The sequence below is a fragment of the Syngnathoides biaculeatus genome, chromosome 6, assembly GCF_019802595.1.
Source record: "Syngnathoides biaculeatus isolate LvHL_M chromosome 6, ASM1980259v1, whole genome shotgun sequence".
NCBI lineage: Eukaryota > Metazoa > Chordata > Actinopteri > Syngnathiformes > Syngnathidae > Syngnathoides > Syngnathoides biaculeatus.
Genome location: NC_084645.1, coordinates 18166558 through 18180395, shown reverse-complemented (window position 1 = coordinate 18180395; position 13838 = coordinate 18166558). Strand labels below are relative to the sequence as shown.

At 40.2% G+C, this 13838-nt stretch overlaps 1 protein-coding gene across 1 annotated transcript in view; it reads left to right on the top strand.

Annotated features, from left to right (window-relative positions):
* The window catches only part of cdh13 (cadherin 13, H-cadherin (heart)), a 289553-nt gene that overhangs the window by 249306 nt on the left and 26409 nt on the right, over positions 1–13838 (top strand). Inside the window, exon 12 of the mRNA XM_061822507.1 lies at positions 9394–9536. Within this exon, the coding sequence (XP_061678491.1) occupies positions 9394–9536 (143 nt within the window). The remainder of the gene's footprint in view (positions 1–9393; positions 9537–13838) is intronic.

Genomic DNA, 13838 nt, shown 5'->3' with positions numbered 1-13838 from the left:
TCAATAATAATGTTTTGCCAATTCAGTGTTTTGTGTGTGGTTACTTTGAAAGCTACCAGAAATTGTTGCTTGGAGATGGGGTGAATACACAATTAACTGAAATCATTCTACATATAGTACAGATTTTCTTCCAACAATAAATACTTACTCTATATTTCATGTAGCTGGGGGAGTTTCATTACTTAATTACAAACTTCCCAAATCAATTGGGAGTAGGCCTTTAACACATTTGCACAATATTATTTTTATCTTTTTTTTTTTTTTTTTTTTTTGCTAATATACAGGGAACGAGTTTAAAACAAAAATAAACTATGTAGACTTCAGAGAAACAATGAGAATATAAGCCAATTGGACAGAAATTTGAAGGCATGTACTGCGGCTCCCTTAACATAAATGAGTGAAATGAAAACTGCAGTGCAGGAAAATGTTTCCAATGAAATGCAAATTGACAGCAACAATGAAGTCCGTCAACCCCAAAACAGAAGATCAGCTCCACTACTGAACCAAAAAGATCCACTTAAATTTATCCAAAAGGCTTGATATAGGTGCTAATGTTTTCTTGTCCAGATTGGCAAATTTCATTGACATCAGGCTTGCACTGACATGGTATTAATAATGACGTTACATTGCACAGGACAGTGGATTTTATTTTGCTTTCCTTCTATTTACACCACAATCAGATACCGCACATCCAAAATCTGAAAACAATCTGAATCGCAGCCGGAATCCACCATTCGCTGGATCTCCATTTAACACTGTTGCAGGTTTGCTGGATAAAGCGAACAGCAGTAATATCCCTTGGATTATAATGAAAAGGGGAAGTGAAAAGCGAAACTTTCTGCTCCTTATGTATATTTCAGACTTCTAACTGCTGCTAGACACCAAGCAAATGTCAAGGGCATGGTGTGATTGAACAACAGTTTAGCAAAACTTAATTTCCATATGAATCATTCAGGCTCCTGGAGGTTATGCATAGCTGGATCTTTCATATTTGAGCCCTCTTTTTTGCTCCCTCGTCTGTGGAGTGCATTTCTCCCTTGCACTTATGAGCTATTTCCTTTTATTTCTCTCCACCCTTTGACATTCTACCTGCACCAGAAATTTTGGCATGCCAGATTTGTAACCTGTCGAACGTTTGAGGACACTGAAAAAGAGATGGTTGCGCACGTAGGACGAGGGAGTGTGCACAGAATGAAATTGCAACAAAATGGGGAATAACTTCTCTTTTAACTGTGCTGCTGTGTCTGCCTCTGCATAAATGTGCAAGTGTTTGCTTGTGTAGCGAGACTATGTGTGTGCGTGTGCGTGCGTGTGCACGCATGCCCTGGGTTCTGCAGGTTAAATGCTGTTGACACGGAACACAATCTGTCTGAGCCTGAGATCACAGTGAATGTCATTCAGATGCTAAGCACGCACAACTCGGATTTTCCAGTGTATATCCTCCATATAAAGAGTGTTTTATTAAAATTAGCCTGCACCTAGCGTGTTTACTCTGAGCGGAGAACCAATACCTCACATCTGCAGATTCTACAGCCAACATGACAGTCTGATTAGTGGCATTTTGTCAGAAAGCAGCAAAATAATGTTTAAAAAGTGAAATGATTTACTTTTCACAAGAATACTGTCACCTGAGTGCCTCCTGTAATACAAATTAATTGCAGTAGTCATTACTCTTTTCAGACATGCAAACATATCATCAGTGACATTTTTCAGTCCCAGTGAGAGAAGTACCATAAAATACTTGCTATGCAAATTGGGCTTTTTCATCATTGTGGATGGCATTTTACTCACTGATAAATTGCAGGAGGTGGCAATTAAACCGAGTATATTGTGTAATATGTAGTGAGAGTATGAAATTGGAGAAGTTCAAGAAATTGAATATCATTTAATGTTAATTACCAACTACAAATGTTTCATAGCTAAATTATGACTTAAATCACGGTCTATGCCATTACATAAAATTGCATTATCTGGCAATATATTCTCAAATGTGTAATTACAATAATGAGCTTCTTAATTTCAGCTCCAGAATCAGGATGATTCCTTATTGTTGCGATGAGTTTAATTTTTCTGTCCAGCTGTTTTTATTTTGACTGTACAGACACTCACACCCAAATGTGTAATCTCCTTCTTGTGATGGGCATTAAGTGTTTCGGCAACCTACTGTCAGCAATTTTGATTCATTATCCTGGATTAAAAACATAAGGCAATACAGTAGACAAACCCATCAATCTTATTTAAACTTAAAAACAAATAAACATTGCACACCAATTTTACTTGACTCATCCTCACAAAGAAGTCCAAACTGATTTTAATGCTCCAATTTTTACTTTCAAAGGGATGATGATAAAAAAAAGAAATACAACGGGGGCAGCACTGTACCGCAACTGGTTAGAGAATTGGCCTCACAATTGTGAGGACCGGGGTTCCTCAGAAGCCACTGAAAGTAAATCCTCTGCTCAGGTCAGCTCCTGAAAGACTAATTCTCAAGAACTTGAAGGTTTCGGGAGTTTACACAAGACAATGGGTTGAGGGGCCGTCATTCGTGTGGATCGAGAAGAACAGCAGAGAGAGGACACATCATTGGGGTGCCACAGTGCTGATGGTGCGACAAGATGAGGTGTTGTCTGTTTTGGCAAATCTTTTTTTAAAAAAAAATAAGTAAGGAGGCAATTTTGTGTTTGTGGGGTTTTATTATCAAAAAGAAAGAAAAGTCTTTGTGAAGAAAGCAAAAGGGATGTCATACAAGTTGTCACCCCTGACTGAAACCCAGACTAAAATCCCCTTTGTTATATTGAAGTGAGAGAGTTAGAGAAAGGAAAACAAAACATTTATCTGCAACAAGTATTACGTACAGAGAGCTAGTAGTCACAGCATAACAGCATATCAATAAAGCACGTGAAGGCTGTCGAACAATTAACTGCTGTGTCCTGCCCGGCAGGAAGCCGTAAATCCACTGGCAGTTGGCAGGCGAGATGCTGACCTGGTGAAGCTTGGAGGAAAGGAATTTGGGAATAATGGTGTTGAATGTAGAGCTGAGGTACCTGAATAGGATCCTCGCATAGGTCCCTGTGCCTTTGAGGTGTCCTAAGATGAAGTGCAGTTCCATGTTGACTGCATCATCCACAGGCCTGTTTGCTCAGTAAGCAAACTTCAGGGGGTACAGCAGGAGTCCTGTGATCCCCTTTAGTGGTCCAGTACAAGGTGTTCCAAGGATTGTATTTTTTGGCCTCACAGTTCTGAGGTCTCGGGTCCAATCCTGGACCCGCCTATGTGGAGTTTGCATGTTCTTCCCGTGCCTGCATGGGTTTTCTCCGGGCACTCCGGTGTCCTCCCACGTCCCAAAAATATGCAACATTAATTGGACACTCTAAATTGCCCCAAGGTGTGATTGTGTGTGCGGCTGTCTGTCTCCATGTGCCCTGCGATTGGCTGGCAACCAGTTCAGGGTGTACCCTGCCTCCTGCCCAATGACAGCTGGGATAGGCTCCAGAACTCCCTGTGACCCTTGTGAGGATAAGCGGCTAAGAAAATGGATGGATGGATGGATGGATGATGGATGGATGGATGGATGGATGGATGGACAATTTCTTTTGTCAGCTGGTTTCTAGTGTGATCATGTAGCGCTCTGTCCCCATTTAGATCAGCATCTACTTTAGCCTGATAAAGGGACTGAAGTTTGGCAGTGAACCATGGCTTGTTACTGAACTTACAAAATGTTTTTTCCTGTACACTCACATCTTGAAGTTTTGGCTTTGCTTCATTGGTCCACTTCTCCACTGTTTTCACTCTTAGCTTCGCACATTTAAGTTTGTGCCTGCATGTTATTAAGTGAATTAAGCAGCTCCAGAGCCGTATGGTAGATCGCATCATCTGTGTCATTCAACGTGATGTAGCAGTGGTTTAGAATGTTATTTACCCTGGTGGGACATTCAATATGCTGCTTGTATATATTTCAGGAGTTTGTGGTTGAGTTAATCTTTGTTAACATCCCTAAGAATAAAGAGGGGTGAATCTGGGTGGACTTTGATTTTTCCCAAGTTCGTTTACATGTTCCGTGAATGTTAGCATTATGGCATTTGTGTTAGCCTGGGGACAAATGTAAACACTGGGAAGGATGAAAGTAGTTGCACTTGCAGATCGAGTAGACTAACAAATCCAAGTCTTTGCTGCAGTGTGTTGATTTTTGAGACAGGTGTACACCATTTTTCGTTGCTATAAAGCCACACAGTGTGCTTGATGTGGTCGGAAGCCTGGAAGCATTACAGCGCCATCAAGGACGCTTTCACATAGCCATGTCTCAGTGAAGCACAGGGCGGCAGAACGGCCGATGTCTTTACTGGTCTTTGTGAGAAGATAAACCTCATCCATTTTGTTGGGTAGAGAGCATAGATTTGTGAGGTGAATCGATGGGAGCAGCATTACGAATCCTCTCTTCCATATCTTGACCTGCTCGCTTCGCCTTGTGGCGTTGTCTTCATGCACCATGGATCACAGCCTCTCCGCCAATAGGTAACTGAGAAAAAAATGTGTGAAACCTGGGGAAAGAAAGTTCAGCATAGACTCCCTAAGGTTTAGCAAGTCTTCCATTGTGTAAGTAAGTCACATAATGTTTCCAAATAAATAGTGATGCCATTATTCTTTTTTTTTTTTCATTTTGAAACTTAAAGGGACGACAGGCAGCAAGCCACAGCTGCACTTGCACACATGAAGCACGCCGCCTGTACATGTTCCTTTCTGAGCTGGGGGACCTTTCAGGCATTTTTAGGATTTTAATCCATTACAGCGTGTAGTGTATTACCATTATTTTGTTCAGTGGCTGTGGCTCCAGCAGCCTTGAGATCCTTAACAAGCTCTTGCTATGTAGTTCTGGGCTTATCCCTAACATTTCTTATCATTGAAAGCGCAGAAGGTGAAATCTTGAGAGGAGCCACAGAATGAGAGAGATTGGTGGTCATTTTATGTTTATTCCCTTTTCTAATTATCGCACTAACAGTTGTCTCCTTCTCACCTGGCCACTTGCCAATGGTCTGCTAGTGCATGTCAGCCTTGTGTGATTCTACGATATTGTCCCTGATGGTCATAGAAAGTTCTTTGGTCTTGCCCATGTCGAAGAGGGTGGTGTCTGATTGATTGATTGATTGATTGATTGATTGATTGATTGATTGATTGATTGATTGATCGTGACATGTCTTTATACAGGCAATAGATTGAGAGGCGTCTTTTTTTCGGCTGACCACTTTGGATTAGGTATAATTGTTTTGGACTAATTGATGCTTGATGGGAAATACTGTTTTGAGATATTTGATGCTGGAACTTTTTTTTGTCCAGTTGACCACATTGTAAAACCATATATGGTAAACCAAGACTTGTACATTAACAATTGGTGGTGCAGTTATTTCCAAGTAATCGTGACAAATACAATGTATAAAACATTGAAAAGATAGTTTTACCACATGGTAAAGCTAACAATTTTCCATCATGAAGATCATGAATGTATAAGTATAAAGACGATTATCGTAACACTGTATAGGCTAGTCATGAATCCAAAATATTTTTCTTTTTTAACTTTATAATTTTCCACAAAATTATCCTTTTGTTGAAATATAGTGATATAATAATAATTAAATAAATATATAACATTTTTACTGTGTAGTTCATAAATTACCTCGTTTTAAACATTTTCAAAAAGCTGAATGTTGATGTCATGGTCATGAACGTGTAAAAAAAAAAAACTCAAAACAGACCAATCATGAATGAAGTATACTCATTCCGGTTTTTAACTTTACGATTTGCCATTAAATTATCATGTTTTGTTGAAATATATTTGCTATGATCATAAATAAATAAATACATAATATCATTATTTAATGTAATCCATAACTGACCTTGTTTTAACCATTTTCTGATATGAAATTGTTTGTCCAGGTAACTCAATTGCAGCTTGTTTTGGGAGTTCTCTATCTCTTGCAAAGTACATTGTGTATGTTATTTTTTTAAACTTCCTTTGAAAAATTAGAACATCTCAAGAATCCAGGTCATACATTATTCAGTAGCTTCCTGTCCGCTTTCGCTTCTCACTGCGGCCATATGCAAGCTAAAAGACATGGGACTTGGAAAAAAAAAAGAAAGAAAGAAAAAAGTAGTGGAACCTTGGATGTCAGGCTTGAAGACTCTCAGGAAGCTTTGAAGAGCTGCGGGTGAGGTTAAGGAATAGGATACGCACCGATTCACTGCACTGCAAGGACAAAGCTTGTTGCATGATACATCAATGTTATGGATTACACAAAGGCTGACCTACGATGGGAAGGCAGTTGTGTTGTCTCCGTACTGGCTCCAAACTGAGTAAAAGTGAGTGGTTTAATAAGCATGCAAGAAAGATGAAGAAAGTTGTGGTGGGCTAACGAATGAGGAATGTGATGTTCACCACAAGTGTGCTCTCAACAGGGTATGGGTGAGAGGTGGAAAAGTGACAATGATGCGAAAGGCCTTTTTACTTGGTTTTCTTGGGGTTTGCCGCAGGGCGGTGTGCAAAGAATGCTTGCAGAATACCAGGAAGTAAAGGTTTCTTTATACTTGCACAGATGGTGACTGAACTGACATAAATGTGGTTTGCACTTGCACTTTGCCTTTATACTTGAGTGCAACCCATGCACGCTGTTTTGAATATGTGGTGCAGTTCTCCTCCAAGTTTCGGCTGTCGCTACAGCTGGTGTTAGCGTGGAGGGCAGAGTTTTCTTTGCAATTTATGACCAATTCCGGTAGTTGTTTGTACTTTCCAGAACAAGGAATAAAGCAACAAGAATGAGGACCGTGGAGCAGTGCATGCTAGATCAAATGGACCTAAATGACCAGATGATGCATTTAATTATATTGCAAAATTGATCAATAAGGCATGATGTTTTGTATTTTTATTTAAATATGGTGGTATTCAACAACCAAGGGGAAAGCTGAGTGTATCAGTGTTTGTTTCTACATTTTTTACAGCAACAATCTGAATAAAAAGAAAACAGGCCACATTCTTCTTGTGAATATCAAGATATTTGTAGCAATGGACTTTTTATGATATTGTTTTGAACAAGGTAGCACGACGGATGATTGGTTAGAGCTTCTACTTCACAGTTCTGACCGCGGGCGCCCCTGCGTGGAGTTTGTGTACTCTATCAGTGCCTATGTGGCTTTTCTCTATTTTCCTCTCACGTCAGAAAAATATGCAGGGTAGGATAATTGAAGACTCTTAACTTGCCTGTCGATGTGAATATGCGTGTGAATGGTTGATTGTTTATATGTGCCCTGCGATTGGCTGGCAGTTCAGGGTCTACCCCATGTTCTGCACGACCTTAGCTGTTATAGGCTCCAGCGCTCCTGCAACCCTTGTGAGGCTAAGCGACTCAGATAGATGTTTTGATCAAGTACAGATGTTCAATGTAAAGTAGACATATTCAGTTTCTTACCATTTGTCAACAGTAAGTTGTTTTGGCATTGGTGTCTGTAATATAAAGGTCACCAGTTTATCAGAGTTAAATGTCACACTTGCATAGTTGTGGATAAATAAGTATATAATGGTGAGGTAGTGTAACACATTAGAATTCAGAGAAAGCAATTTTGCAACCTAACTAGTTGCTTTCGAAGGACAGTAATGTATTGCATTTTGGAAGTAACTTAACAAACACAGTGGTTAAGATTTTCTCAGTTGGTTAGCATCCACACCATAACATGGCTCAATATTTCTTTTGTATAAAGTATGAAAAATAAACTCCTAGCTCATCTCCTGTTGCAATGAGTCAGCTTTCCACACTCGACTTGCTGGGTGAATATTTACATGTCAGGAAATAATTAACAAGTATTTACTTAATTTATCATTTACTTAATTATTTTGTTTTAATGGTGGTATGATGAACGACTGGTTAGAGCGTCAGGCTCATAGTTCTGAGGACCGGGGTTCTAATCCCTGACCCGCCTGTGCGAAGTTTGCTTTTCTCCGGGCACTCCAGTTTTCTCCCACGTCCCAAACACATGCATTTATGGACAATCGAAATAGCCCTTAAGTGTGATTGTGAGTGTGCCAGTTGTCTGTCGCCACGTGCCTTGTGGACGGCTGGGAACCAGTTCAGGGTGTACTGCGCCTCCTGCCCAAGGATAGCTGGGATAGGCTCCAGTACTCCTGCAATCCTTGTGAAGATGAGCGGCTCAGAAAACGGCTGGATGAATAGATTTTGTTTTAATCCACTTCAGTTCATCAGTATTCCAATCACTTATTAATTGCAAGCTATACTATAAGTGACGCATATGAACACACCGAGACATCGTCATTTGTATCAAAAAGCCTACAATTCTGTATTTAACTAAGTATAAGAATAAATACATGTCCACTGAAACTCGATGCTACATGATTTTAAAAAAATGAATACATTCTTCCAAATGCTCTCACAGAGTCACAATTGCAAGATGTTTGAATGTCAGCCATCCATCCTGATCGCTCAAATGTTGGACTTTCTTCAGTGGAATAAATATCACTGAACAGCACAATCATTTTAAAATCACACTGCTTTATATCAAAAACAAAATGCTTGGAGAATACAAATTGGTAACCTACTGAGCTATGCTATATATAGAATATATAAATGTCAATAACTGGAAGAACAAACTTCTTTAAAAGGGACAAGCAAAAGTTTGGTTGGTTTCAATCCTGTTACCTGTGTCCTAATAATATATCCTAAATACTGCAGTGGGAAAAAGTTGTCTGTAAACTTGCCACACTTAAATAGTCTAGGATGAGGCTGCTCATAAGGCACCACAATACAAACATATTTCAAATCTCAGGGAAAAGAAAGTGGAGGAAATGTATTTTCATTCAAACATCCTTCACAATATGATGTCTCCTTGTCCTCACTTCCTTCTTGATGGCTCGCGATATGGACAAGATTTTATATCCTACTATTGAGAATGTTGTTTTCGTCTCTACTCTTGTAGCAGTGTCGTTATAAGTATTTGCGGGGCATGGACTAGTGCTGCTGCAGGTACATTAACCTTTATCAATCTTTCATACCTATAATTACTTATTTTCTTCTCAATTTTTCATGTACAATGCTGAGACCTCATTTATTAACCTGAGCTCAAAAGTAAGCAATAGTCTCCTCTTTAGTATATCATTGCCGCTCCTGGAGAGTGACGCAAAATTTTAACGTAGTAAAAACACGACTGTCGCATTACCATCTAAGATGCTTTATCCGTGTAGCAATACCTCACATATGAGAATCGGGAAGTAAATAATTATGTTACCATAGAAGAATTAATATGTAACTTTGTTCATTTGCATAGTGATGATACACAGTACTGTGAATGTTACTGTCCATAAGATTGTAACCTCTAACTTTTAACTGTCTTCCCAAGGTATGCCATATTGCGAGATCCAGCAGGCTGGCTGACTGTGAACCAACTGCGAGGAACTGTCAACACTTTGGCCTCTCTGGATCGTGAATCTCCTTATGTTCATGACAATAAATACACTGCTGTGTTCATTGCCACCGACAACGGTAAGACAAAAGTGAAGTGACAGATGGGTGTGTAATAACGTCATCTATTGTACTGTATGTTTCTAACATTCTGTGCAGTTGCAAAGAATATGCATGACCTTATACGGTATAATGTACCTAAAAATGGGTCAATAGTATTGGGTGTTCTCACTTATCAATTAAAATCTCTGTTTTAGCCAGTATCGGTCCAATGTGGGGGCGATGCGTGAGCCACACCCCCACTAGTTTGTGTTGCTTGTGCTGTGTTGTGCTGCCCCCAAATGACTTGTGTCGACTTTTTGTGCCAATTTTAATATGTAATTTGACCAAAACAAAAAGGAAAATAATATAAGTGTTGATTATTTACATGTAGTTTTATAAGGCTTTTATAAGTATAAGCATGTGTGTATCACTCTCAATGCTGTCGTATTTTATAACGTCACTTATGGAATGACTGATGTCAAATCATAGGTTGTATAAGGATTAGTATCGGGACAATTGGATGACGTTAAGTGACTTTACCTCTGTGGCATCAATAGTTGGCAGTGCCCGTGGAGCTGCTGTGTCTAAACTCTTTCCAAGGCATAGGTCAAGGGAGTCTTGAAAGTCCATCCCCGCCTTAATCTTGTTGATTCTTTCTCTGTGTGGGTCCTGAACTCTCATCTGTTCTCCTGTTCTTATTGAGATCCTGACAGATCCATTAGTGAAAGTGCGTGATTCTAATCAAAGGCAGCCGAATAGCGCTTGTTGTGTTGGTGAGTCTAGCTGGTGTGAAAAATGAACACTGAAAGATGAGTTATATGAGGCTAGATGGAGAGGTAGAAGGGATCTTTTGAGGAAGAGATGTGGGTAGACAAAGACTGGGACCTCCCGCCATCCACTTTGTGAATAATTTTGTATTTGTCATAGAAAAATGCTGCTACCTTGTTTAAGTATAACGTACAAATACGCTATTTTCCATTGAGTTACAGCTCCATACAAATATAGTAATGCCTCCGACAACAGATCTTTACGCTCTAAAACTGAATCTTAAATCAAAATATCTACACTTTTGATACGTCAGTCATTTGTGGTAGTGCTGTGCAATATTACAACATTGTAATGTGACATCAAAAGCTCTTTACTATGACATAGAACACACCTTATATAACTCTGGAACATATAAATGTGGACTCCTGCATTGGGTCTGTTGCTACACCAATGTAACATTTGAGACAGTAACAACAGTATCCTTTCTATTACAGTATGTCCTTCTTGTGCTTCACCGTGCGTTGATCGGTCATGGCTGGAGAGTCCCCGAAAGAGGGGATTATTATGCTAAATTGTCCACATCTTCAATAAACAGTCTGTCCAGTGTCTTGTGTCCCAAAAGTCTACAAGTTCATGAGGTTTTGTGTAACAAGAGTGAGTTTAAAAGCCCTACACCTTGGAAGCTGTATTATAGTTATATGAATAATGAATGAAGGTTAATGCATTGCATAGCTTTCCTGCTGCTTTGCAGGAGCATTTTTCATCACCTAGAGATACTTTTTTATGCTAGTGCCACAGGAGCATAGATGTAAACAACATGGCAAACAAAGAGCAGAGTTCAAAGAGTTGGAGCTGAAAAGGGAACCAAAACTCTATTTCTTGGTTTTAAAAAGTCTGATACTGACCAGAAAACGTTATCTGCCGAAAAGGCCACTATCCAATTCTGACCAAGCACTGCAACACTTCCATTCTAAATGTTTGTACCACCTAAAGAAATGACATGAAGAACTGTACAGGGACAGCTTGAAGCTGCAACAAAACAGTAACATCCATCCATCCATCTAGCCATCTTCTGCCGCTTTTCCCCAGGGGCAGCAGTTTTAGCTGGGATGAAGTTATATATGTTATATAGTTATATATGTAAGATAAATTATATATATATGTTATGAACGAAATCAGTGACAATGGCCAGCCTTGGTGGAGTCCAACTCTCACCAGAAACGAGTCGGACTTACTGCCGACAATGTGGACCAGACTCTCACACCAGTCGTACTGGGATCAAACAACCCTTATCAGGGGGTTGAGTACCCCATACTCCCAAAGCACCCTTCACAGGACATCCCGAGGGACACGGTCGAACAGTTTCTGCACGTCCAGAAAACACATGTAGACAGGTTGGGCGAATTCCCATGCACCCTCGAGGAATCTGTCGAGGGTGTCGAGCTGGTACACTTTTCCACAGCCAGGATGTAAAACCTCATTGCTCCTCATGACTCTGAGATTTGGTTTCCTGACGGACCCTTCTCTCCAGCACCCCTGAATAAACAAACCAGAGACAATGAGGAGTGTGATCCCACTTTAGTTGGAACACACCCTGCGGTCCCCCTTCTTAATGCGCTAACATTACACCAAAATCACACAGTTACAATTTGTACAACTCGCAACAAAACACATCAGTATCGCTACTGTATACAATATAAAAAACAATTGTATGAAGTTAAAAATATGTTGAGGAAAAATAAATGAGTAGGCAACAGTTTTCGTCAATGTTGATAAGCAAACATTCATTTGTGTTACGGGGATTGTTGTTGCAAGAGCTTTACAAAATCCAACTTTCATTTACATCCCCTGAAATTATAAAAGGCTGGTGCTACTGCAAGCTGGCGGCAGGAGCTGAACATGCTGATCACTGAGCAGACACAGACGAACCCTCGGAGTGAGGCAAGACAGCAAGACAAATTTCAATTGGATTGTGCCTCAGTGTATTGTAATTGTGTAAACTGACATTAAAGTATATTGTCTGTCTTATGAAGGTTACAAGAGGGCATTTTTTGGTGAGGATTTACAACTGCTTGTCAGCTAGGGTTAGCCTTTTGGGCGAGCCGCCCATGAGTGGTAATTAGTCAACCACAAGGTATAACAGTTTTTGCATAGTGGCAAAGTGTACAGATTGATTACTCAACTAATTGGTTCAACCCCTATGGCACAGAATTTAGCAGTGCATACTGTAGTCACAAGTAAGTGATATGAGAGTCAAAGCCAGAGACGTGTGCAATGTTTTTCTCTTGGCAAGTCTGATAACCAATAATGATTGACGTCAGTTAAAACTGTTCTCTTAAATCGATGACCACATGCAGCATCTCAAAGCACCGTAGGCAGAAACAGGGCATGGAATTCACAATAAGGCTTCATTTAGTGCATAATTACCTTTTGCCAGAATGATTGCTTTAAATTGCCTGGAACAGGCTTGTTGCCTAGGAGTTGTGTGCCGTCATTAAAGCCAGCTCGCTGGAACTGGACCCATAACAAAAAAGAATTGAACCCAAGAGAAAACAGTCCTAAATTGCCTGATCTAATGTTACAAGAGTGATATAGGTGACAAGCTGGAGAAGTGGCGAGAAAACAATAGCAAGGGAAATGCCACAATGAATGCATGCTGGTGATGGAGATGATGACAGACCTCACATGATACATTGAATCATCACCATGAATTTTCTCAATGCACTTTGTTTGAAGACAGAAGGTGATCGTATGAGAATGTTTTTCTAGTTTCACTTTAGACTCAAGGCTTTATATTTAGTGCAAGGTGTGGTGGAGCAACAATGATACACATCTTGATATTCGTGTTAGTGTACGGCACGCTGTGCATGTTTGCTTATTAGGCAGACCAGTTTGTGCCAAGGTGGGTAGTGCTGGTGCAGCAATCGTGTGTCTTTTGGCCTCCGGACGAACAGCGACATTTTGGTGACTGAAGGCTCTGGTTTGCTGCTTTCAAACGCAAGACTTGCTGTGCATTGTAAAAGTGAGGGTGTGCCCTTGGAAATGGACGGTGTGAGTTCTTGGTGCAATTTAAATTTTTCTCTGCCCCCTCACAGATTGGGCAGTAAGAACCACGAGGTCCTTGAGCTCTGATGAGGACAGCTCCTTTTGTTAAATACACCAGCTGCACACATCTGCAAGATAATGATCGCCAAGTAGAACCTGCCCCCCATTCGCCGCATTGGATTTGAACTAATCACAAAAATAGAGCCTTTAATCGTTCAATGATTTCTGGAGCAAGTCTGGGGAACTTGAAGCCAGATCCATCCTCTGTGAAACCTTTTCATCTGAGTAACAGCACTGGTCAGAATAACCAAAACCCAGGCCCTCAAAGAAAATTACACCCCACTGAAAATGGGTTTAAGATTGTTTTGGAGGCAATTTTTGGCACCCTAAAGCTAAATTCATAATTTTCTCTGCCACCCTGTCGTTGGCTGGATGGAATAAAGTGGCTGTGGGCAAATGGAGAAGCTATGAGGCTACTAAATATTCCTTACTGGTCCTTTGACAGCATGAGGCCAGGTCAGCTGGCAA